This window comes from Vigna umbellata, chromosome 3, assembly GCF_029865625.1.
Source record: "Vigna umbellata cultivar VRB3 chromosome 3, Vumbellata_1.0, whole genome shotgun sequence".
NCBI classification, from domain to species: domain Eukaryota; kingdom Viridiplantae; phylum Streptophyta; class Magnoliopsida; order Fabales; family Fabaceae; genus Vigna; species Vigna umbellata.
The window spans coordinates 16695595-16721844 of NC_142167.1; the positions used below are offsets into that span (position 1 = coordinate 16695595).

Genomic DNA, 26250 nt, shown 5'->3' on the forward strand with positions numbered 1-26250 from the left:
AGTTCACCACTGATATATTTTTTCAAATTCAAATCCGAACCCTAAAAATATCAAAGTAGATCGGTTTAAACCCTAACAAAATTCAAATTTTGAATCACAAAGGGATTTAGGTTAAAGATATTACGGATTTAAGACGTTAATTATCAAATAGAGAACACTGAACAAAGGCATGAAACCAAATGAGAAATCGGGCCATTTTGGAAAATGAAGTTAGAACAGAAGGAATCATAGTGATTGAGAAACGCAAAAGAAGAAATGTATAGATAGTCTTTGACAGAGAGAATAGAACTGAGAAATGGAAAAATACAACGTAGTTGCAAAGAAGCCATATCAACTTGAAAGATATAAGTTCTAACTTCACGGGATTAATTGAGAAATCGACAGAAAGGACTGAAATCTCATTCACGGGATTAATTGCCCAAAAGAAAAAAGAGCAAACATTTAATCAAGATAATTGTTTTATAACCTTTTCCGGAAATTAATATTACTAAAAAAATATAAGAGTTATTTTCTGTCAACAGTGAGAAAGAATATTTTGTGGCAAGATGAAACAGTGAAAAGGAAAAGGAATCCTTCATTTATTTCAGCACCTCAAACACAAGTATATAAATCCATGATCGCAGAGCTTGGAGTTCATAGAGAGAAAGGTAAACATGGATACCATAGGGAACCAAACTCGTCTTTGTGGCAAAGTCATGTTAATGTTATTGTGCACACTGATCTTCTTCAGCTGCAGTGCTGCTTCTACCAAGGGTATCAACTTCTTTCATACATATTTTCGTTATCGTTACTTAAGCTGTAAAATCATTAACAATTGTATTTTACTTCATCGTGTTTGTGATAGTAGCTAGTGAAAGTGAAGAAAGTTTGGTGTCATCAACGGGTAGGCCTAAGATGCTTATCGGATCAAGTCCACCAACCTGCATTTCCAGGTGTGACAATTGCACACCCTGCAAACCAATTGTTGTACCATTTCCACCTCCTGTTCTACTGCAAACCCACTCTACCTCTGAGCAACATAACACAGCCTTCCAGCGATCCGATGACTTTGGGCCTCAGGCTGTGATCTGGAAATGCACGTGTGGCGGCAAGCTGTACAATCCAGATCCATAGATTTATCATCATGTTCATGTATTCGTACTGGATATCGAATTTACATTTACATTAAGTGATATCTTCACATTTAAATGTTTGTAATCAGACTATAATTATTCTGTGCTTGGATTTTCTATTTGCTCTTCCATCGCTTGTTTCTTCTTCTGTCTTATGAATTCTTTTTGTCCCCAATGGGGATTTATTTCTTAGCCCTTTCAACCCGTTCTAAAGTGTAATATTAAAATGATCAAACTGGCACGTTAATTAAGCAACAGTTGTATGTATCTCTATATATTTTATGAAAAAAAAGACAATCACGCAAGCTTTTACATAGGCTAACACATAGTACTGAGTGGGAAACAAAGGAACACGGCAAAAAAATCAAATTGTCCCTGTCAAGTTTACATTGTGATAGCCACAAGTGCAATACCTAGTGGCACTAACTTTCCGTACATGGTGATCTTGCCGGTGCCGGAGCTTTGTCCGGTGGGTTAACCTGTGAGGAATCTGAAGAAGACGAGACATCTTTATCAGTTTTAGGTTGTGGAGCCAAGGAGGGAGGCTTTGCAGAAATTGTGATGAAAAAGATAAAGAAAAAAAGAGTATAACTTATTGCAGGAATTGTATTGGAACACGGATATGAGATCATAATCTTTTAAGTAATCTTTTAATTTATTCATAAACTTAGTACCTATGATTCTGAATAATTGCACATATTCCATTTATATCTGTTTAGTATAATTTTTGCTAAAAGATCTATCACCTTTTCTGTTTGAAAACAATCTCAGGTGCACATACAATTGAAACCACAGCATATGCTTCTTTATGACTAAAAGACTGTACAACTTTTTTCCAAGTGGTAGAGGATCAGACTCATCAATTATTTCACCACCTCAAACACAAGTACATGAAGACATTCTTGTGAATTTACATTAAAAAAACTCATGATGTTCCATCTTCCGATCGTGCTTGTAAAACAGATGACAGTCAAAGGGAAATAAAAAGTACTATATATTCTCTTCTACAGAAAAGTAGTGATTCCTCTAAATATTCTCTTTAATGGGATAGTACTGATTCCACCTTTTCAGGGAAGATTGCTCTATGACATCTCCAACATATATAACCAAAAGAAATTAACAATGTCTCTCTCAAAACACCCATAATACAAAAATATTATTCTATCTTTTTCACACCTTCGTTCGTAAACACGACCAGAATGTTGTGTAATGCTGCCAACCACTGTCTAGTTAAAAACAGAGTGAAATTTAATACAATACTCACCGAGGAAATAATTTGAACATTTCTCCATTGTCCTTACATTCTCTCTCATGGCCAAAACTTTCCAGAAACGACTGAAATCTCATTCACAGGATTAATTACCAAAAGAAAAAAAGAGTAAACATTTAATCAATATAATTGTTTTAAACCTTTGCCGCAAATTAATATTATACTAAAAAATCTCGGACGTGTTTATAAGGTTATCTTTAATAAAAAAAATTACTAAGCTAGTACTTTGATAATATTAATTCTTTATTAAAACACATTTGGAATATTTCCTACGGAAAAAATTGCAGTAAAGGAATTTAGTAATACTTTTATAAATGTAATTATTATCATCAGGTAAGAATGATACTAAAAATTACTAGTAAAATAAAGCAATTAGTATTTATAAAATGCTATTAAATCATTCATAACATTATTTGGTTATAGGATTTTATAATATTATTTTTTATTTTTAATTAAGAGTGGGAAGTTGAGAATTTGGTTATATAAATACATGGTCGGAGAGTGAAGAAGAGAAGGCAACCTTGAATAATTTGGAGTTGTTAGAGAGGAAGGAAACATGGATACCACAGTGAACCAAACTCGTCTTTGTAGTAAGGTCTTGTTATTGATATTATTTTACACACTGATCTTCAACAGCAGTGCTGCTTCTACCAAGGGTATCAGTTTCTTTCATAGATCTATACTCTTTGTTATTATTTAAACTGTCATTTTCGCTATAAAATCATTAACTTTTATATAATTGTATTCAAAAACGATTATTTCACACCTCTAAATCTTTTACATTTATTTGAAACTATCATTTCTTATTTTTTATTCTCTATTTTTTTAAATACAAAAGTTTACTATTTTATAATTATTTTATATTATGTTTGGTGTTAAGTAAATATAAAAGTGTAAAGCTGTATTTAAACCTCATAATGTGATATCAGAGAGTGAAATTGAAGAAAGTTTGGTGTCATCAACGGGTATGGTTATAGGATCAAGACCACCAACCTGTTTTTTGAGGTGTGAGAAGTGCACACCGTGCAAACCAATCGTTGTACCATTGCCACCTGTTCTGACGCAATCCGAGCACAGCGAACCTAAACCTGAGGTCTGGAAATGCACGTGTGACGGCAAGCTCTACAACTTATAGATTCATTATTGTGTATTCATACTCATACCCAATTTGCATTTTACATGAAATAAGTGATAAATGTGTGTAATAAGACTATAATTATTCTTTGCTTGGATTTTTATTTTGCGCTTCCATCGCTTGTTTCTTCTTATGTCTTATGAATTCTTTTGGCTCCAATGGGGATTTATTTCTTTGCTTAGGAGTAAACCATTCTAAAGTGTATTATCAAATGATAAAAGTAGCACATTATTAGTTTGCAAGTTCTAAAAGACAAAATCTAAGAAGACTGTTTGCTGTGTGTTCTACGTTGTACGTATCTTTCTATATATTTTATGAAAAAGAGAGACAATCATGCAAGCCTTTTACATAAGCTAAGACATCGTACTGAATGAGAAACAAAATAGGAACATACATAAAAGGAACATGCGTGGTTTAAAGAACGAAAAAATCCACATGTCTCCGTCATGATTACATGGTGGTAGCCACAAGTGCAAGCCCTAGTCCAAGTGGCACTAACTTTTCGTAGATAATGATTCATCTTTTTCAGCTTTAGGTGACTTTGATGCGTCAGTTGAAGATTCTAGAGCCAATGAGGGAGGCTTTGCATGTGCCACAGTAAAAATGTCCAAAGGAAGAAATATTGTCCTATATTCTAATAATTTTTTTAATTATTCATTCTATTAATATAAATAACTATATTCAATTAAATTAATTAAAATCTTAAGAAAAAAAAAGTATTTAATTTATTCTTATTCTAATAAGCTTTCCAATTATTCATTCTATTAACGTAAATAATTGTATTCAATTAAATTAATTAAAATCTTAAAAAATTAAAAAATTATTTAATTTTTTCTTATTCTGATAAACTTCCAATTATTCATTCTATTAATATGAATAACTATATTCAATTAAATTAATTAAAATCTTAAAAAAATAAAAAGTATTTAATCTAATCTTATTTCAATAAGTTTTCCATTTATTCATTCTATTAATATAGATAAATATATTCAATTAAATTAATTAAAACTGAAAAAATATAAAAAAAATATTTAATTTTTTCTTATTCTAATAAATTTTCTAATTAATCATTCTATTAATCTAAATAAATATATTCAATTAAATTAATTAAAATCCTATAAAAATAAAAAAATTTATTTAATTACTCTTGGTAAATCTATCTACATTTCTTATTTTATCATTTAATCTCTCTTTCTTTATAAACAAAAAAAGTTAATTTTTTAATTTCTAATTAAAAAGATTTTCCTTTCCTGTATTGAAGAGTTTTTAATTTGAGATATTGGTTATATAACACAACCTTTGAATTATTTGGAGGAATATATGATAATGTGTCATTGTTGATGGAGAGGAAGGGAAACATGGTTATCTCGGTGAACAAAACTGGTATTTGTCGCAATGTCTTCTTCTTGTTTTTGTTCTGCACTGTGATCTTCAGCAGTAGTGCTGCTTTTACCAAAGATATGAAACTTCTTTCACACATACTCATTAGTATTACTTAAACTTAGTGAAGTTGGAGAAAGTTTGGTGTCATCAACGACTGAGGCTAAGAGGCTTTTAAAAGGTTTGCCACATCCACCAAAAACAATCGTGTTTTTTAATCCAAAAATGAAAAGATATTCCAAAAACATATTCAATATTATTTAATCATAAAATTAAAATTTACAAAATATATAAATATAAATATTAACAAAAAAACTATATAAAATATTAACCAAAATAAATTAAATATACTAACATAATATTTCATACATATATTTTTTAAACAAATTTAATACTATAAATAAATATCAAAAATACTAAATAATAAATAATATAAAGAAATACAATTTATAAATTTTAAACAAATTTAATTAAATATAATAAAAGAAAATAAAGTAATAAAAGAAACCCTAAAAAAACAAGCGGCGCAGCTCCAAGTGCGGCCACCGTAAACCGCAGGTCAAAGTGCGGCTAGCCTCATTCGCAGTTCCAAGTGCAGCTGCACCCAAAAGTGTCGAACACCAACCGCAGGTCCAACTGCAGCGACCCGTCAACCGCAGCTTCAAGTGCGGTTCTCATCCCTCTCAACCGCACTTCCATGTGCGGCAGCCATAGTTCCATGTGCGGCGGTGCCTGATCCGCAATTCCAAGTGCGGTTAAGGCCCCCAGAGATCACAGAGAAATAAAAATGAAAAAAAAAAAACGGATTTTATCACACTCAATGCATGACCTTAAGGAAATTTACCCTTGAAGTTAACTCTCTGAGAAGAAGAAAATCTACACTGTTACACCTAAAGAACTTAAAAACAAATGAAGTTGATGATGAGGGAGGAGGAGAGGAGTGCGGGAGGAAAAAAAATATGAGCTTGAAATGAAATACGACAAGAAAGAGGAAGGGGTGTAGGGTTTACAAAATAATCTGAAATGCGATAAGGTTGAACTCAATTAGGAAGGAATGTAGGACTATTGCTTCAATTTAATCATTAAATGGGTCAACCACTTTAAAATAAATTGTTCTTTCTGAGAAGGGTAGAATTGTAAATAAAAAAAGAAAGAAGTTCATAGTTTTATGAAAGAGGAAACTCGGAAGTTTTTTACCCAATTGTTCTCGTAGATAATTGTGAGGGGCGATGGGGCTATTTCTCTTAAAAGAAGTTGGATTAACTTTGAAATAAAAGTTTCCCAATATAAATTGCTTAATTACTCTATTAGTTTCAATTTAATTTTCACTTTTAAAAAAGTTCAATTAGATTTAATTTTTGAAAAATTACTTTATCCAGATCTTTTTAAAAAAATATATATATTAAAGAATTGATGACATGCCATATGTTAATTTTTTATTTTTTTAAAAAAATTTATTGTCACATATTAAGTATCTTGTATAACATGTAACAGTGCTGAGTGTCACTATTTTGATTTTAATATTCTTCATTCAATTTAGTTTCAAAATAGAATTCTTTCTGTTTAAATTAAGATTAGATTAATTGTTGGTAGAGTATTATACAAATATTTTTATTAAAAATATTTTTTAATTATATTATTATATATTATTAATTTATTTTTTATAAGATTAAAACTAATTAAGTACTTTTAAAAAAGTATTTAAAATTAATATATTATTAATCCATATTTTTTATAAGAATGAATTAATTAATATCATTTATATAAATATAAATCTAATCTTTTTAATGAATTATTTATACAAATAATAAATTTAAGAAGGACAATATTGTTTTATTTTAAAAAATGAAATTAAATTGAATAAAAAAAATATAAAGAGAATAAGTTGAAATCAAGACATTAAATATCAAGAATCTAGCACATGACAACAAAATATTTTACAAAACAAAAATTAAAATTAAAAAAAAAAACAAAAAATACCTGACATAGAGTTAATATTGTAGTAGTGAATTTATTTTAAGGCAGTTTTTCAAAATTTATGACTTGAAACTTTTAAAAAGAAACTGAAACTTTTCTCCATGACTAATTAAGTCTTGGTGTATATGTAGAACATGTAATCACTATTTCCCTTACGAAACATTTTTGGCTTGTCTGGATACATCTCCAAGCTAGAAACCAAGTTATTCGAATATTAATAAATCCTTCACGAATCTTTTATCACAATTATTGATAATAACAGTACTCACCAATTTCTTCCTTGGTAGAAGACCACAATCAGAACGAGACCGCTATGAGATTCCCTGTCCAAAGTTTAGTCAGTTACATACAGATAAAGTTTCTCTAAAATCTGGAGAACACTTTTGTATCAAATAAAACAATTGCATAGCTTTGATATCTGTATACCCTTAATCTTCATCATCCTTGCCCACTATGTATAGAATATACATTACTTCATATGTGACTTCCAACCCAAATAATATGCATTATGTACAAATGTAGAGTTTTAGGAGCGTAACTTCCACAACATACCAGACCCATTTTATGTTTCATTTGCGTCTGTTTCTATTGCTTGAACTGTTTGATCAAGCAGTCTTTCTTTCACCCAATATATCCTCACAGAAAAAAGAAAACACTCTTTAATTACAATGGCCTAAAAAATCCTATTTATGATTTCGATGGCAGATTGGTGTGGCATTCGATCATTAAAATGCATTATGCCTAATACATCAGTAGATAGTTGATGCAAAACCCCAATATCCTTTTCTAGCTTACAAATGTGTGTATGTTCACAAATCACAATTTTAAGTTTGAAAACAAAGCCTTCCCACCTACCTATCACGGTCTCCCACTCCCACTCTCGCTCTATAAAAGCCATCTCCACCATATCATCAATGCATCAAGTTCTCATTCCCAATAAAAATCCTACCACTTGTATTCTTTTCCTCTAATATACCATTATACCCTTCAATCCCCAAAACTAAAACCATGATGAAAAAGCAACCTGTTTTCTCCTTTCAAATAGTACTTCTACTTTCCATTTTGTATTCCACCACTACTTTAGCTCAATTATCACCAGCTTCTGCCCCTCTTAAACCAGTTCAAGCAACCCCTACCCCACCAGCTGAGGCTCCTAGACAGCCATTGGTTCCCTCATTGCCACAGTCACCAAGTGATGCCACTCCCGACACTCCAGCTGTTGACATTGTTGGAATCCTGAGGCAGGCCAAGTCATTCAACATCCTTATCCGTCTCATGAAAACCACCCAATTGATCAACCAACTCAATGCACAGCTCCTCACCACTAAGTCAGGTGGCATCACCATTCTTGCACCAGATGACAGTTCTTTCTCTCAACTCAAACCAGGCTTCCTCAACTCTCTTTCTGATGGCCAAAAGCTCGAGCTCTTGCAGTTCCACGTTCTTTCTGACTATGTTTCTAGCTCCAACTTTGATACTCTAACCAACCCTGTGAGAACACTTGCAGGAGCTAAACCTGGAAAGGTGGAACTGAATGTGATAAGTTATGGAGGTAGTGTGAACATCTCAACGGGTGAGGTTAATACCACCATCACTGGCATTGTATATACAGATAAGCATCTTGCTATTTACAAGGTAGGGAAGGTGCTTCTTCCTATGGACTTCTTTGTTGTTGCTAAAGCACCTGCAAAGGCACCCTCTTTGGCACCAGAATCTTCGGAAAAGGCTCCTAAAGCGGATAAGGAGAAGTCACTGTCTCCGGATTCCTCAGAATCATCTGAGATTAATTCCACCAATGATACCTCTGGCACTGTGAAAATCAATGTGTATGGAAAGTGGCTGTCCCATGTTCTTGGACTTGTTCTCCTGATTGCATTGTTATCATAAACCAATTAGGTTTTGCGGAATTTACCAGATTTATATGTAGTATATCTTTCATGATGAAGAATGTAATGTTTTGTGATTGCGAGAAAGGAGTGAATGTGGAGAGTTTATCAGAGTGATTTTTTCCTCTATTAATTTAAGTTTTGTGCCTTTAGTTTATTGTTTATTAAATAATGGTTACAAGCTTTCTCATGTATTTTGAAGAAGAAACTAACAAAATCTTTGTCCCAACTTAAGCCTCCAATTTTTGTTAAACATTGGATTTGCATATTAAAGCTAATTTTCCCTTTAATCAACACACATGTCAAAATCAACAATGTCTAATTTTCTTTCTTTACAGGGAAGGATTTATGTCCTCCTTTAAGAAAACCAACAATGTAAACTTTACACGAATCTTGGAAGGAGAAAATTTATTTGCACTGTGGAGAAATAAGTTCAATGATAGTGTGAATTCTTATTTATCTTTACTTCAGTTGTCTTGCAACAGTGTTGCTTAGCTTTGAGAGTAAAAGTACTTTTGAGTTTCCAAAGTCCAAACACGCACAGTAGGAAATCTAAGGTGAAAAAATACCAGGTAGATTTTCACCAATGAAACTTCACACCACACATAACTCGGATCCTTCTAACTTGTATAGTGTGAGATTTCACATTCACACTTAAACACATTTATGATATTATGTTTACGGCGCGACATTGGTTAGAGAACTGAATTTTCAATCCCAACATAAACTTAACCTATAACACAAAGGAAAATTAAACATTAAACCGAAATATATGAATGTTTGCAACATATTTTTCTATTTTGACGAGGCTTCAAGCTCTGTTCCAAGCAATGTAGACCAAAGTACATGATTTACTCTTTTAGATTTTTATATCATACAGTGAAAGAGAGAGTGGCAGATCTCACCATCTCACCTAATACAAGTTCTCTGCACAATCAAACACCTGTCAGTGATCAAGACATGAGTATCGATTTTTATTGATGTAAATGTTAACTAGTACACTGTCGCCATGGTGCTTTCAGGTGAGATTTTCATAGATCCATCCATGCATCCAAATCCAACTGATGTATGATGACAACCTATGAATTATGACGTGAAAGTAAAATAGTTGCAGATGTTCACATACCAGCCAATACTTCTTTTCTTCCACTTCTCAATTTCAACTCGGTTCTCCTCGGTCTCTCACCACCAATCCTGCTTGATGCACCAACTTTCTATGATAGGTAACTGAAAATTGTTTACAGAGCAAAGGTTAACCTTTCTGTGTTAGAAAAATGAGATTTTTACTTTCTAGAAAGTGGTGATACTAACAAAAATATTGATGATGACAGTGGTATTCCGGTGGAGGCTTCTGGTGGTTGCATGAACTTCAACAGCGTACTTGTAAAGTGAATGTCGTTTGTTGTTGGGGTTGCTTTCATGGTGGAGCCATGACTTGACATGATATGCATGTCGAGGGCAAGAAGAAAATGATGGTCTATTTATATTTATCTTGTAGTGTATGTGGTTTTGTATGCATTTTGGATCAATTATATATGAATAGTTTTTTCTTTGAATACTCTATTGCATAAGAGTTAAGACCATAATTTCTTTTCATCTATTTTTTCACTGGTAAGCATTAGTTAAAAAATTAAAATGATTATTGAAAAAATATTAGAGAACACATTAAAGAGTATTAAAGAGGACACTTTTATACAGTCCAATTTATTTTTTTTTAATTTTCTTTACAGGTGCTTAAGCACAGTTATTATTAAATTCTTTATTTAGTACCTTTTACTTTGAATATTTAGTGCAATATTACAAAGAGAAACGATACAATATAGTTTATCTAGATTTGTTATGAATAATTTGTTTTATTAAAATCTCAAATTCTCATTGAGGTTCTTGAGTTTCTACTGGGGTTCCTATTATTTTAAAACAATCAATAATTAATTAATATAAACTTGAATACAAAAGATTAATTGTTATGTGTGTGACAGAGTTACTTGGTAAGTTTTCCAATAACGATCCATGACAGTTGGGATATCCCTCCACAGCTATCAAATTTCACCAACCTATCATTTCCTTACCCTCTGATCTCTGCTTTATATAACCCTCTCCTTCACACATTCCAAATATCAGACACAGATTGCAAGAATCATTAATTCAAATCATTCACATTCTCCCAGACTCATCAAAGCTCATCCACAGGCTCTAGCTGGCAACTGAAAGATGAAACAAGCAACCTTTTTCTCCTTATCAGTGTTCCTACTCTTTTGGTCGACCACCTTGGCCATTTCACCAGCACCTGCAGCAGCTCCAAAAGCCCCAGCAGCAAAAACTCCCCATACCCCAAAGGCTGCAGCACCATCACCAAAACCATTAGTCCCCACATTACCTCAGTCTCCAGACTCTCCTGACTCTGTCCCTGATGACATCACCAGAATCCTCAAAAAGGCCAAAATGTTCTCAACCCTCATTCGCCTCCTCAAAACCACAGAAATCATCAACAACGTCAACTCACAGCTCATAACAGCCAAGACTGGGGGCATAACCATTCTAGCACCAGACGATTCTGCCTTTTCAAACCTCAAAGCTGGCTTCCTCAACTCCCTCAACCAAGGCCAGAAAATCGAACTTGTCCAGTTCCACATATTGCCACAGTTTGTCTCCAGCTCAAACTTTGATTCTCTTAGCAACCCTGTGCAGACAGTGGCTGGTAAAGACCCTGTAAGGCTTCCACTGAACGTGAATGCATTAGGTAACAGTGTCAACATTTCAACTGGGGTCGTCAATGCCACCATTCTTGGGGTAGTATACTCTGATAACAAACTTGGGATTTATCACGTCGACAAGGTGCTTCTTCCTCTAGATTTCTTTGCAACCAGTAAGGCTCCAGCTTTGGCTCCTTCATCTCTTGCAAAGGCTCCCAAAGCTGCCAAGGAAAATTCTTCTGAGGATGATCAAGGCGAAACAAAGCAGGATCAGAATAAATCTGGGGCAGTGAGTTTGGTCGGCCATGGTGGAACAAAGTTTATGTCACTTGGCATAGCTTTGATGGCAGTGGCAACCATGTGGGGTTAATCCATTTCGCAGCTGCACTGCCATTTTTATACGTCAAACACATAGTTAATTTATTTCTCTTTGCTTTTTCATTAAAACTTTGCTGTCTTTTTCTGGTTTCTCGTGTATTGGTGTAATGGAAAGGGCAAGAATCCTTCAATTGTTCACATTTCAGCTGTTGCTGTTAAACCATAATCATTCCTAAATTTTTCGTTATGCATCAAATTACTACACTCTTACCTTGTTCAGATTAAGAAAAGAATGAACAGCAAAAGAACTACTCTTTATCTTTGTGCAAATGTGTAGGCGTATAAAGAAACTAGTGGAAATAATCATTCTATCTTTTATTAACTAATGTATTGTTTTAAACAGATTAATTGCGAACTTTCCATATTAGAAAGTCATTGGAGAACCTAAACTGTGGTTATTCATGTACCCTTAAGAAATGTTGGTCATTTGGTCTTGGCGCCTCTTCGGATTTTTGATATTTCTAGTTTTCTTCTTTCTATTCCTTTGTTATTTGATGTTTATAATGTAACTTTCCTTATAGTTTTTAGGCCTTCAGACCATCCCTTTCAGAAACAAAATAAACATAACAAAAGATTAGATTCTCTTAAATTAAAATTTGTACTGAGTTTGGTGTCTAAGATCACAATTGAAAAGGTAAATTATGTATCATATGTAAATATTCCTTGCTTAATTCATATTTGAAAGAAAAAGAAATAAACTTTCTTGGGTTAAGACTCACAAAGTGAGAGAAGCAATAACATCTATTATATTTAACATGAGTGCATCTACACCTAAATAGGAGAACTTTATATCAGAAGAATGTGATATCTCCCTTTTGTGTGAAACAAAATTGTAATAAATATCTTTATATTATTGGAAAACAGGGTGAAAGAACAAACTTTTAAACTTGGAATTTCAAGCTTGATTTTATCTTTGAAGTACGAACCGAATCTTGAAAAGTTTGAGTAAAGAAAACAAAATTAAAACCTCCTTGAAGTATTTTCATCAACATGCATCAGAAACAATTTTTTTGGTAATATGGTAAAAAGAAAAAACTATCTTCTGCAAACCAATTATAGAAGTGCAAAATCCCAAAAGAGTTACATGAATTTTTTTTGTACAATTCAAGAATAGATTTGTATCGTTAACTTCTGTCTCATTCTTGTAACTAAATGTCATCTTATGAATATACAAAACAATTGCAACAGCTCCTTGCTGTTTTCCCAGTTTTCCTCTGCACAATTCCGAGTTCGCTTTCTCCAACTACATTGTTTTTACAAAAGATGCCATAACTTGTGCATCACAATAGCTATTTCTTTCACCCTATTTTCATTGCAAAAAATTGCTCTGTTTGATAACAGAGGTTCCAGCAGAAAAACTAAAATTGATTGTGATGGGAGATCAGTGTGGCCTTCAATCATGAAAAAACAACGCTCCATCCATATATCATTTTTGATGCAACACCTCAATATCATTGCCAGCTACCAAGAGTGTATGCTCAAAAATCACAATTTAAGGTTTTAAAACAAACTCTCTCACCTACCTATCATTGTCTCCCACTCCCAAACATTCTCTATAAAAACCACCTCCACCATATCAACAATGCATCAACAGCTCATTGCAATTACAATTCCTATCATCTGTACTCCTTTCCAACTTCATTCAAACCTTCATTGAACGAAACCAAAATGATGAAAGAACAATATGTCGTGTCCTTCTCACTAGCAATTCTACTTTCATTTCTGTATTCCACTACCACTTTAGCCCAATTATCACCAGCTTCTGCCCCTCTTAAACCAGTTCAACCTACTCCTACTCCACCAGCTGAGGCTCCTAAACAGCCATTGGTTCCCTCATTGCCACAGTCACCAAGTGATGCCACTCCCGACACTCCAGCTGTTGACATTGTTGGAATCCTGAGGCAGGCCAAGTCATTCAACATCCTTATCCGCCTCATGAAAACCACCCAATTGATCAACCAACTCAATGCACAGCTCCTCACCACTAAGTCAGGTGGCATCACCATTCTTGCACCTGATGACAGTTCCTTCTCTCAACTCAAAGCAGGCTTCCTCAACTCTCTTTCTGATGGTCAAAAGCTGGAGCTCTTACAGTTCCATGTTCTGTCAGACTATGTTTCTAGCTCCAACTTTGATACTTTAACCAACCCTGTGAGAACCCTTGCAGGAGCTAAACCTGGAAAGGTGGAACTGAACGTGATAAGTTATGGTGGGAGTGTGAACATCTCAACGGGTGAGGTTAACACCACCATCACAGGCATTGTATACACAGATAAGCATCTTGCTATTTACAAGGTGGGTAAGGTGCTTCTTCCTATGGACTTCTTTGTTGTTGCTAAAGCACCTGCAAAGGCACCCTCATTGGCTCCAGAACCATCAGCAAAGGCTCCTAAAGCGGATAAGGAGAAGTCAATTTCTCCAGACTCTTCAGATTCATCCGAGACTAGTTCCACAAAAGAGAATTCTGGAACTACGAAAATCCACATGCATGGAAAGTGGGTTTTCCTTGTTCTTGGACTAGTTCTTGTGACTGCATTGTCTTCGTAGACAGGAACTGGGTGTGTTGATTACCAAAATCCAAACCATTACTTACCATGCAGTTAATAATTAAGAGTGTTTGGTTGAGATAAAGATACTATATGGTGAATTTATCAGAGTGGATTAAGGGATGTGTAATTTGACCGATTGTTGTATCCCTCTATATATTTAAGGGTTTTTCTTGACCTATGGTTCCTTCAAACAATTTGCAACCTTTATTATGTTATATCAAGAAGAAATTAATGGAAACTACACCCCATTTTTACTGATTTAAATCTCCAATTTGGTAAGCATACTACAGAAGTTACACAATGAATAGATATAATGTTTGTAACCAAAGGATGTGGAAAAAGAATATTTTTGTGCATAATATAAGCAAATAGTGATTGAACTGCAGTAAAGAAAAATACACCTTTTTCCCAAAGAAATTGATTTCTTCTTTTCTGGGTAAACTTTAGATTAAGCTCTGCCATCTGTTAGCCATTGCCTGAAGTTGCTGGAAAATAATAGTCATGTCATTAACAAGCTAAAAAGACACCAAATTATGATTTGTTAAGAATACAGTTGATGATTGATTAACATGATATTAATATGATTGATTAACTTTCTTTCTTTGAAAGTTTACAAGGGAACAATTCATGTAACTGTGAAAAGAAACTGTTAATGTAATTGCACCAATCATAGGAAGGAGAAGACTTTTGTGTATTGTGGAGTAGCGAAACCAACTGAGAAAAAAAAGTAGTTAGAAAAATAATTTCTTACGCTAAAAAATTGCCTACTCATAAATCTCATAAATAAAATATCTTTCAATTTCAATATCAGTACACTTTTTTTATTAATTAAAAGACTGTTCTTATATAAATTTTAAAATAAAATCATATTACAAAGAATTTAATTAAGTTTTAAGTTATTTGTAATTAAATTTTATTGTTTTATTGAATGTTCAAAACCATTTTATTTTTCAACTGATTTCATTAAGGAGATAACATAGTTGTTATTTTGTCCTATGCCTTACTTGTCTTGTCTCCACATGGAATTTTTTTTATTAGTATAAAATTATATTATAATTATATAAAATGATACGTTACTTTAATTATTTTCATTATATTGGAAAAATAAGGTTACCATATTCTTTAAACACTTTCAGATCATATTTTCACTTACACTGGTTGAAGAAGTGTCACTGCGACCATATTAATATTAATGTAGGTGATGGTATTGTCCGATTTCAAGAAAAATAATTTATTGCATCTAAAATTCAAAAGCTAAAGGGTATAACTACAACAAATCAATGTTAAAACTAATAAATCCTTACATAGAAAAACACATTCCATCCAAAAATTTAGAACTCAATTTTCACAAGAATTAACGAATTTCACATCTACTTCAACCATAAAATTCACACATAACAAAGAAATCCTAAATCATAAACACTAAACTCTAAACTCTAACTATACACCAAAATTCTAAACTTTAAACCATAAACTATAACTATAACCCTAAATCCTAAAACCTAAACCCCAAAACCTAAACTCTGAACCATAAACCATAAAGCCTAACCCCTAACCACAACCTTAACCTCAACCATACACATAAACCCTAACCCTCTAACCTTAACCCTAATCCCTAAACCCTAACCTATAAACTATAACCCCTAACTCAAACCCTAAACCCTAAACCTAAAACCTAACCATAAACCTAAACCATAAGCAAAAACCATAACTTTAATCCCTAACCCTAATCCCTAACCCTAAACCCTAACATTAAACACTAACCCTAAACATTAACCCTAAACTTTAAACCCTAATCATACCCTAACCCTAAATAGTAACCCTAACCATAAACCTTAATCTTAACATTAACCCTAACCCTAAATCATAAATTATAAATCATAAACCCTAAACACTAATAGTAAACCCAACCCTTTACTTAGCCCTAACCTAACTTAACATTAACCCTAACCCTAAACCCTAAACACTAACAATCAACATTAACCATAACCCTAACCTTAAACCCTAACCCTAAACCCTAACCATAACCCTAAGTCCTAACACTAAGCCCTAAACCTAAACCCTAACCATACACTCAAACCCTAAACCCTAACCCTAGCTCTAAACCATAAACCCTAAATCTAACCCTAAACATTAACCCTAACCATAAACATTAACCCTTAACCTAAACCATAACTCTAAATCCTATCCCTAAACCATATCCCTAAACCCTAACCATAACCTTAACCCTTAACCTGAAGCCTTAACCCTAAGCTCTAATCATAAACCTTAAATCCTAAACTATAACCTACACCTTAACCCTAAACCCAAACCTTAGGCCCTAACCATAAATATTAACGTTAAACCACAACCTTAAACCCTAACCCTTACCTTAAACACAAAACCTAAACCCTAACCTGAAATCTTAACCCTAAACCCTAAATCTTAAACCTAACCCTAAATCTAAACCTAACCCTAACCCTAAACAACAATCATACTGAATTTGAATAATTAATTTTATTTATGTAAAATTTAAATCTTTTAAAAATACTGAAATTTATGAATAACATAAAATTTAACTAAATTATAATATATATATATATATATATATATATATATATATATATATATATATATATCCCATTTAGAAATAAAGTTAGATATTAACCTTCATGTATTTAGGTTCTATTTTTGAGTATCATCTATCAATATTCGAAGAGATTGGAACAAGCAAAAATTTATTTATCATTCTTAGTTAGTTCCAAAATATTTATTAGTTTTTTTTCTCTCTCTTTTAATCTTATCATTTTAAAGTCTGTTAGTTGCATTTTAAAAAATGAAACTTAACCAAAAGCAATCATTATTCTCTAATAAATACTGAAACTATTTTAAAATCTGTTATCTTTCAACCCTTTTAACCCAAACAACATATATTGATAAACCTAGTTAGCCAAACATTCATTCTGAGGCAATTAAGCAAATTACCATATATTATATTTTATTCCTTTTTGGCCTCTGTCTTCAGAAATTATCTACAAGATTTTTTTTCAATTAATTTATTTTCAGAAAAATAATTAATTTAACTGTGTCTTGAATTGATTCTTTTTCCCTTGAACTTTTACCTAATTAATTGATTTAAAATGATAATAATGATTAAATGATTTGTGTCTTCAATCTAATTAACAAGAGATACAGATAAACTATTCCATTAACTTTTAGCATCTATTAAGTTTTGAGTAAAAAAAACGATTAATTACAAATTTGTCTATTATGTGAAATTTTGATACATTAAGCTTTATTAATTATCCATTTTTTATTATGTAATTATTATATACGGAATATTATCTGTATCTAGTAATTTATTTCCTTCTCTTTTTCACTTGATTTTCTTCACCAATTAATCAGATTTAAAAGGATAATAATGATTACATAATTTGTGTTTCAATCTAACAAGAGATACAGCTAATTATTTAATTAACTTTTAGTATCTGTTAAGTTTTGATAAAGCTTTATCAATCAGAAATTTGTCTACAAGGTGCAAGTTTGAATATCAAGCTTTATAAAATATTATTTTTTTACTAATTTCGATTATGTAATTATTTATTATTCTTTAAAGCCACTTCCTCTCTCCTACTTATTTTTTGAACACGTTTTAATCAATTGTTTTTCAAGGAATAAACTTATAAAATTTTTTCAAGGAATAAACTTATAAATTTTTTAAGAGAAAATAATTATGTTAAAAAATTGTGATTAATATCATTTGATAATGAAAAAAGAAATTTTTGGTTAAATTTGACATTTAATAATAATAAATTAGATTTTTTGTGTCACAAAAAGATTAGCTTATTACAAATGTCATTATATTGACGATGTTGCTTGCGTAATATGTCATCATAACACTTAAAAATTTATATATAGTATTAGACATAACTTCAAAAAGTATTTTATTGGTAGTAGATATAATAATTTAAAAATATTTCATTGTGATTAAGATTATAGTATATGTTTAGATTTTACTTAGAAAGATTAGTTGTTTAGCTTAATAAGAGTTAAAAAGACAATTTAGACTAATATGTATTCCAATTAGTTATAAAAAGAAAGATGTAAAACACAGTGTGAAAAAAATAAAGATGATTTTAAGTTGTCAATTGAACTCCAAACAAACATTGTTTACCAATTTCTATATAAATGACGTCATTAATTAATTATAATCTTAATCTGAAATGCAATTTTCATCTTTATATGTAAAGTTTAATTAATCATTATATGTAAAGTTTATCCAAAATATTCTTTACGCGTTTTCTTAAATGAATATTAATTATATTCTTTAAAAAGTTATTATTTTTATCATACTTATTTATGAATTTATTCTTTAAAATAATAAGGAATGTTTTTTTATGTTTTTGTGGGAATAAAAAGGATTAGTTTCACTACATAACCAACTATAACTAATCAAAATTAAATAAAAGTTTATAACTGGTGAAATTTAATATGGAAAAAATATAAACACTCGTGAACAATATTAATTATATTAAAAAAATTACATTAGGTGAGTTTGGAAAATAGATAAGAGAGTGAAAAGGAAAACCCTTTATTAAACAAGATGATATCATTGGTAAAGTTTAATATTTACAAAAAGATACAATTGCATGTTTAGAAAAAATTTAATATCTACGAAAAAAGTAATATTATATATATATATCTATATATATATATATATATATATATATATATATATATATATATATATATATATATATATATATATATATATATATATATATATATATATATATATTGGTTCAATTACGTTTTTGATCTTTATATTTAGAAGTTGGTGTCTTATCAGGATCTACTTTTAAAAATATCTCTATTACATTTCTATGTGATATAATTATATCAATCAAGTTTTAAATTAAAATAAACAAAATTAAATGTTTGATGATGTGATAAAAAAAATTTGCATATATATTTTTTATGGGAACAAAAAGGATACAAATACAAAAAAAGAAATTATATATTTTTTTTGTGGGAAGAAAAAGATTGCATCCTAGTAAGTTCAGAAAATAAATAATGAGTGGAATTTTCTTTAGTAAAGAATCATAAATATTTAGATAATCAAAAGAAAGTAAAGATGAATGATTAACAAAACTGTGTAAACTTCCACAAAATAAAAATAATTTAATTGATTAAGAGTATTTAGAAAAACAGCTAATCCGACAAAGTATCATACTATCACAAAACGATTTTCCTTTTTTTTTTAAGATAAGGTTTGATGAATATTCACAGTATGTCTTCAAATTCGGAGACACCATATAATTTAAAAAGAAGGCATATTTTTAATCTTTTAAAATCTTCAAACTACATTATTTATATAAATAATATCATCCAAATAAAATAATAAATTAAAACAATTTTCTGAAAAATAGCTTTCCTTCTAGCCTTTTTGAAAATCTATGGAAGATCTTGTTCATGTGCTTGCACAGACTCTTGTACAAGATTAAATATTCAGACATTTTATCAAATAAGGAAAGATAAGATCAAAAAAATGATAAATTTGTAAAAAAAAAAAAGTAATAACATAATATGAAATGAATACATAAACAAAAAAAAAAGGATAATTGTGCAATGCACTCTTGCTTGTAACAGTGCAGTTTTAGCACTTGCTCTGTTCAAGTGTCTTAACTACAGAATCCTTGGTGCCTATAAATACAGGAAATGAAAACGAAGAGGGACTCATTCCTCAGTTGCTTTTGTTTGTTTGCTTTGCACTCACAATCCCATAAAGGCAATGAAAGTGACACAGATTCTGTTGGTTCTTGTTTGGTTCTTCTGCATTTATGCCTCTACTTCGTTTTCCGCAAATGTCACTTACGACCATAGAGCATTGGTCATTGATGGAAAGCGCCGAGTCTTGGTATCTGGTTCTATACATTACCCTCGTAGCACTCCAGAGGTTCTCTTCATTACCCTCTTTCTGTGTCTCTGTAATGTTTCATGTACACTATTTTTTCCTTTGTTTTTGAAGTTGGAGTCAAAAGGGGTGGTGTTTTTTTGTTTCAGATGTGGCCAGACATCATTCAAAAGTCCAAAGATGGAGGACTTGATGTGATTGAGACTTACGTTTTCTGGAACTTACACGAACCAGTTCAAGGCCAGGTCCTCTTCTTTCTAGTTCTGTTAACGTTATTATTACTATTACCATTCTTGTATAGTTTCTGTTGTTCACTGCTTTTTGCATTGCATTGTGTTCATTTTTCAAACATGCTCAGTAATCAAAACCGAAAATAAGTATATGCAGCTTAGGAAAGTAAATGATCACTGCTTCACATATTTTTCTGAGTTAATAAGAACAATGAGACAAAGGGTATTTCTTAATGTGTCAATCAGAAGCTTAAATTTGTGAAGAAATCAATGATGGAATGTGTGCTTTGGCTTGGCAGTACAATTTTGAAGGTAGGGCAGATTTGGTTAAATTTGTGAAGACAGTAGCAGCAGCAGGTCTATATGTGCACCTCCGGATTGGTCCATACGCATGTGCTGAATGGAACTACGGGTAAAATATGATCTTTATAAGTATTTTTTTACAAGGAAGTTCATATCTGATCATGGCCTTTAGCTTTCTTGACCAGTGGTTTCCCTCTTTGGCTACATTTTATTCCGGGAATTCAGTTCCGAACTGATAACAAACCATTCGAGGTTATTATTCCCTTTCTTTCTCCATATCTCATCTTGTTGCATCTGCTTCCTTCTATCACGTGAAATTGAATTGTGTTCAGGCAGAAATGCAGCGGTTCACTGCTAAGATCGTGGATATGATGAAGAAAGAGAACCTCTATGCATCACAGGGAGGACCAATTATTTTGTCTCAGGTTTTTCTTAAACTTCATTAAATACATGTCTATTTTCTTTTAGAAGAAATCACGGCATCCACTGGTGGATGAGTAGTGTAGACAGACATTCTCGAATTCTGAATGGCCTACTGCATACTTTTAAATATGAAAAAGTTATGTAATACTTAGTATGTAATGCCAGGTCGAAAATGAATATGGAAACATTGATGCGGCCTATGGTTCTGCTGCTAAATCCTACATCAAATGGGCAGCATCAATGGCAACATCTTTTGATACAGGGGTTCCTTGGGTAATGTGCCAACAGGATGATGCTCCTGACCCAATTGTAAGTTTTCTTCTTTTACTAAATAAACTGTTGTGGTTTACATTTTGCTATATTATCTATTTTCCTGATTCCTGGATAAAGAAGTCTTACTATGCTAATGTCTACACTTATTCCAAATTTGTAATCTTAAAAACTCTCAGATCAACACGTGCAATGGATTTTACTGTGATCAATTCAAACCAAACTCTCTCTCAAAACCAAAAATGTGGACTGAGAACTGGAGTGGATGGTTAGTGTCCTTTTCTATATAAACCGTTTAATTATTTGAATGTCATACTAAAAATATGATCTGATTGATTGTGCATCTCTTTTCTCATTGAACTCTATTTTTATTTTTGTCAAACATTTTGAATTCTGTGAAACTGTAGGTTTCTTTCATTTGGTGGTGCTGTGCCTTACAGACCAGTGGAAGATCTTGCTTTTGCTGTGGCGCGCTTTTACCAGCTAGGTGGAACTTTTCAGAATTACTATATGGTAATGCAATCTTACATGTTGTTTAAGGATTTAAGCTATTCAAGATAGGAAAAGAGCTGATGCCACAACTTTTTCTGCTGCCTGCTCGGAAACAGTACCATGGAGGGACTAATTTTGGCCGAAGTGCTGGTGGACCTTTCATTTCTACTAGTTATGATTATGATGCTCCAATTGATGAGTATGGTATGGAGTCTTTCAACCTTTATATCTCATTAATTGTCACATTCTCATTTTATATGTAATGACAAAGCTCAAAATGTGATGCTATTCTTTTAAAAATATCTGAACTGCATGATGCAGGAACTATTAGACAGCCTAAGTGGGGTCACCTTAAAGACTTGCATAAGGCCATTAAACTTTGTGAAGAAGCACTGACAGCTACTGATCCAACGATTACATCTCTTGGACCAAATATAGAGGTAATAAGTGGTCCTTTCAAATAAGTGGGCTCTTCTGGGTGAATACTTGTTTTACTAGTTTTATCAAGATTCAGTCTCTTCTCTTTAAATAATGTACCATTTAATGAAGCATCCTTTAGCATAAATGTTGGTTAAAGGATCATGAATTTCAAACTAAGATTTAGAGTCAATTATCCCAATGGCGTAGACACTTCAGTCACATGAACCGTATAATTAAACACAGGCTGCAGTTTACAAGACAGGATCTGCCTGTGCTGCCTTCCTTGCCAACAACGATGACACATCTGATGCAAATGTGACCTTCAATGGAAATTCATATGACCTTCCCGCGTGGTCTGTCAGCATCTTACCAGACTGCAGGAATGTAGTGCTTAATACTGCAAAGGTTTGGCTCATCAGCTTTGAGATTTAAATAGATAGTTCAATTGAATGAAGCTACTTTCAGGATGCATGTGGTGAAACTATCTACAGTTTAGATCTTTTCTTTCTTTCCTATTACAAGAAGTGTCATAACCTATAGTTGTTTATGATGTGATAGATTAGTTCTGTATCTACAATTTCAAGCTTCACAACTGAACCTTTAAAAGAAGAGATTGGTTCTTCGGATGATTCTTGCTCAGGATGGAGTTGGATTAGTGAACCTGTTGGCATTTCAAAGGCTGATTCATTCTCAAAATTTGGGCTACTGGAGCAAGTAAACACAACTGGTGATAGAAGTGATTACTTGTGGTACTCATTAAGGTAAGTATACCTTCTAGTTGGTAGAGCTTTCTTCTGATGTACAATTCTCTGCCCCATAGTGATACTTTTCATGGTTTTTTTCTGCAGCATCGATCTTGATGCTGTTACTCAAACTGTCCTTCACATTGAATCCCTTGGTCATGCTCTTCATGCTTTCATAAATGGGAAGCTTGCAGGTATATAAAATTTAAAGCAATGACATGATGATATGTGTCCTTGTGAGTTCAGTATTTTGGATGCCTCTATACATTCTTGTTTAAATTCCTTGGTAGTATTGTAGGGCCTGGCAAAGAAGCATTTCTCTCACCCCACCCCACCCCACCCTTCTTAAACTCAATGCTACTTTATCAGAAAATGCTGCAAAATGAGATCACACTATGTCTAGGTTGGAAAACACTGTGTAGCATGTTGTCTTGTGTTCTTCATCTTATATCACCCATGTCATCCAACACTTCATTCTCTTCTTTTTCTTTAACTGTAAAACTTATGATACAAAAATTGATATGAGACACATTGTCCCCAAATATTAGTAGCCCTTTAAAAATAAATCCATGGTCGATTAAGATCAATTGTTCATAGCCTGTTTCTTCCTAAAATGTTCAGTTCTTTATACGGAATAACTCATCCTTCACCAATAACGATACTTATCTCTGACATTATCGAGAACTTTTTCAGGCAGTGGAACGGGAAACAAAGTCAAAGTAGACATCCCCGTCCCACTAGTGGCTGGGAAGAACACAATTGATTTACTGAGTTTAACTGTTGGGCTCAAGGTTTGACTTTTCTTGTAATATACATTGGCGTCTTAATTCATCCCCACAGCATTTCACTTTATACCAAAACCAGTTCTCCTCACCACATCAACTAATGTAATCCTTACGTGCATCAGAACTACGGAGCATTTTTTGACACAGCGGGTGCAGGAATCACTGGCCCTGTGATACTGAAAAGTTTGGCCAATGGTAGCTCTCTTGATCTGTCCTCCCAGAATTGGACATATCAGGTTAGTCTCAGGCTCTCAAGCGTAACCAAAGCCAGCTTTTAGTTATCATTTTCAGGTTCTGATGAAGGTAAAATACACTGTTTATAATTTTGTGAATTCAGATAGGTCTTAAAGGTGAAGATTTGGGGCCATCTAGTGGCAGTTCTGGCCAGTGGAATTCACAATCTACTTTACCGACAAACCAAACATTGATTTGGTACAAGGTAATCTTGATCAGAATATGGAATCCATTGAAACTAATTATCCTCTTATCGTTATAACTGCATAAGTAGACAAAGTCACTTTTACTAAACTGTGTGTATCTGATGTCTTAGCAATCATACACTTCATATAAAATTAAGGGAATGCTACTTTATGGAAAATTATTTTTGCTGTTAACTAATTAATGGAAATGCACGTTGTATCAGACAAACTTTGCTTCCCCCTCTGGTAGTAATCCAGTTGCAATTAACTTGACGGGGATGGGAAAAGGTGAGGCTTGGGTGAATGGACAGAGCATTGGGAGATACTGGCCTACAAATGCTTCTCCAAATGATGGTTGTACTAATTCCTGCAATTATAGAGGAGCCTATCAAGCATCCAAATGTCTCAAGAACTGTGGAAAGCCATCACAAACATTGTAAGTGCTACATATTCTGCATGAGAGAAGATGAAACGTGAAGTAACTTGAAATCATGCTAGATACTTATTTAGTAACTAATCCTGCAGATACCATGTACCACGATCATGGTTACAACCTGAAAGCAACACACTTGTTTTGTTTGAGGAAATTGGAGGCAACCCTGAGCAAATCACTTTTGCTACAAAACAGATTGCAAGTGTGTGTTCTCATGTATCTGAATCTCACCCTCCTCATGTAGACTTGTGGAATTCAGATGCAGAATCAGGAAGAACAGTAGGGCCTGTACTGTTACTGGAATGCCCTTATCCTAATCAGGTGATCTCCTCCATTAAATTTGCAAGTTTTGGAACACCTCAAGGGACTTGTGGAAACTTTAAACATGGAAACTGCAGTAGCAATAAGGCTCTATCCGTTGTGCAGAAGGTGTTATCCTTGCCTTTTCTTTAAATAAGAAGTTCATACATGTCTTTTGTGTAGCTAATTTATTTATTTTTCATTCGGATTATACTTACTCTAAAGAGCATCTTTTAACAGGGCTGCATTGGATCAAGCAGTTGTAGAATTGAACTATCAATTAATACGTTCGGAGATCCATGTAAAGGAGTGGCAAAGAGTTTAGCTGTTGAAGCTTCTTGTGCATAGACATGATGCTTCAAGCCCACTTATTAGTCTGTATTTGGCTTAATAACACTCTGCACACTCTCACAGGTCTCGTAGACTCATGGTTAGAAATTATTCTTCATTATTTAAATGTTAAATGGCTTTGTGGTAGTGAACTGAGGAAAAAATGTCAAACAAAACAGTGTCTTTATACTTTTTGAAAGAGGAAAGTCTTCAATTATAAATGGTGTGTTAAGTGATAGTCGTCTTTTTTACTCTAAAGGAAGGTTTCTTATACCCACTAGACAAGAAATTGTTCTCATACGTATAAGGGTGAGAAAGACCAACAATGAACTATTTCTCTAAAATAAAATTCATTGTATTTGTAGTACATGTAACCACCATTTCATTTAATCGCGGGGCAACATATTATAGCCATTGATTGTCTCTCGATACATCTCCTAGCTATTAACCAAAGTTATGGAATGTTAATAATTCAGTCAGGAAACTTTTATCATAATTATTTATAATAATTATTGTTTGGACCTCAAGTAAGTTAAGATAATATCATCATCACATTCGAAATATGATATGCTTTAGAGCTTAGAACTTCATTATAAATTTTCACTTAAAACACCCTTCAAAAGATTAAAAGAATTTAGAATCGAGGTAAAACTATTGAATATAACAAGTCTCTAGAGTAACGAGGGTGTCAATTATCTATGTCTCTTAAAATAATATCATTAGGATCAATCATCGTATTTGAGTTATTATCTATTTTGGAGAGCTCCAAAGTAATCATGCATACTATACTATATAACTCAGTTAGTCAAGGATCGGGCAGTCGACTATC

General features: G+C 32.5%; 1 protein-coding gene, 1 long non-coding RNA gene and 3 pseudogenes across 2 annotated transcripts; all 5 read left to right on the forward strand.

The window, feature by feature from the left end:
- The first annotated feature begins 550 nt into the window (after window positions 1–550).
- LOC124842610 (uncharacterized) lies at window positions 551–1243 on the forward strand. The gene is made up of 2 exons (XR_015784633.1): window positions 551–753; window positions 848–1243. It is a non-coding gene; the product is annotated as an uncharacterized LOC124842610 (long non-coding RNA).
- Window positions 1244–7867: 6624 nt separating this feature from the next.
- LOC124842617 (fasciclin-like arabinogalactan protein 11 pseudogene) lies at window positions 7868–8923 on the forward strand (annotated as a pseudogene).
- Window positions 8924–10904: 1981 nt separating this feature from the next.
- Window positions 10905–11995, forward strand: LOC124842849 (fasciclin-like arabinogalactan protein 11 pseudogene; annotated as a pseudogene).
- A 1450-nt stretch (window positions 11996–13445) lies between these two features.
- LOC124842840 (fasciclin-like arabinogalactan protein 11 pseudogene) lies at window positions 13446–14618 on the forward strand (annotated as a pseudogene).
- Window positions 14619–20150: 5532 nt separating this feature from the next.
- LOC124842868 (beta-galactosidase 8-like) lies at window positions 20151–25620 on the forward strand. Its single transcript, XM_047319460.2, has 19 exons — window positions 20151–20315; window positions 20423–20518; window positions 20803–20915; window positions 20992–21058; window positions 21139–21231; window positions 21395–21538; window positions 21679–21767; window positions 21907–22012; window positions 22108–22195; window positions 22313–22431; window positions 22655–22816; window positions 22970–23172; window positions 23260–23348; window positions 23848–23945; window positions 24062–24175; window positions 24277–24378; window positions 24583–24794; window positions 24884–25220; window positions 25332–25620. Exons 1-19 carry the CDS (start codon window positions 20151–20153, stop codon window positions 25437–25439), a joined length of 2505 nt encoding a protein of 834 aa, XP_047175416.2. The 3' UTR covers window positions 25440–25620.
- The last annotated feature ends 630 nt before the right edge of the window (window positions 25621–26250 follow it).

What these genes read in the sequence shown, in the direction of transcription:
- LOC124842868 (XM_047319460.2), top strand. Translation starts at nt 20,151, where the DNA reads ATGAAAGTGACACAGATTCTGTTGGTTCTTGTTTGGTTCTTCTGCATT. An exon ending in CTTTTCAGAATTACTATATG is followed by an intron (nt 22,013 to 22,107) that starts GTAATGCAATCT and finishes GCTCGGAAACAG; the next exon opens with TACCATGGAGGGACTAATTT. An exon ending in CATAAATGGGAAGCTTGCAG is followed by an intron (nt 23,349 to 23,847) that starts GTATATAAAATT and finishes GAACTTTTTCAG; the next exon opens with GCAGTGGAACGGGAAACAAA.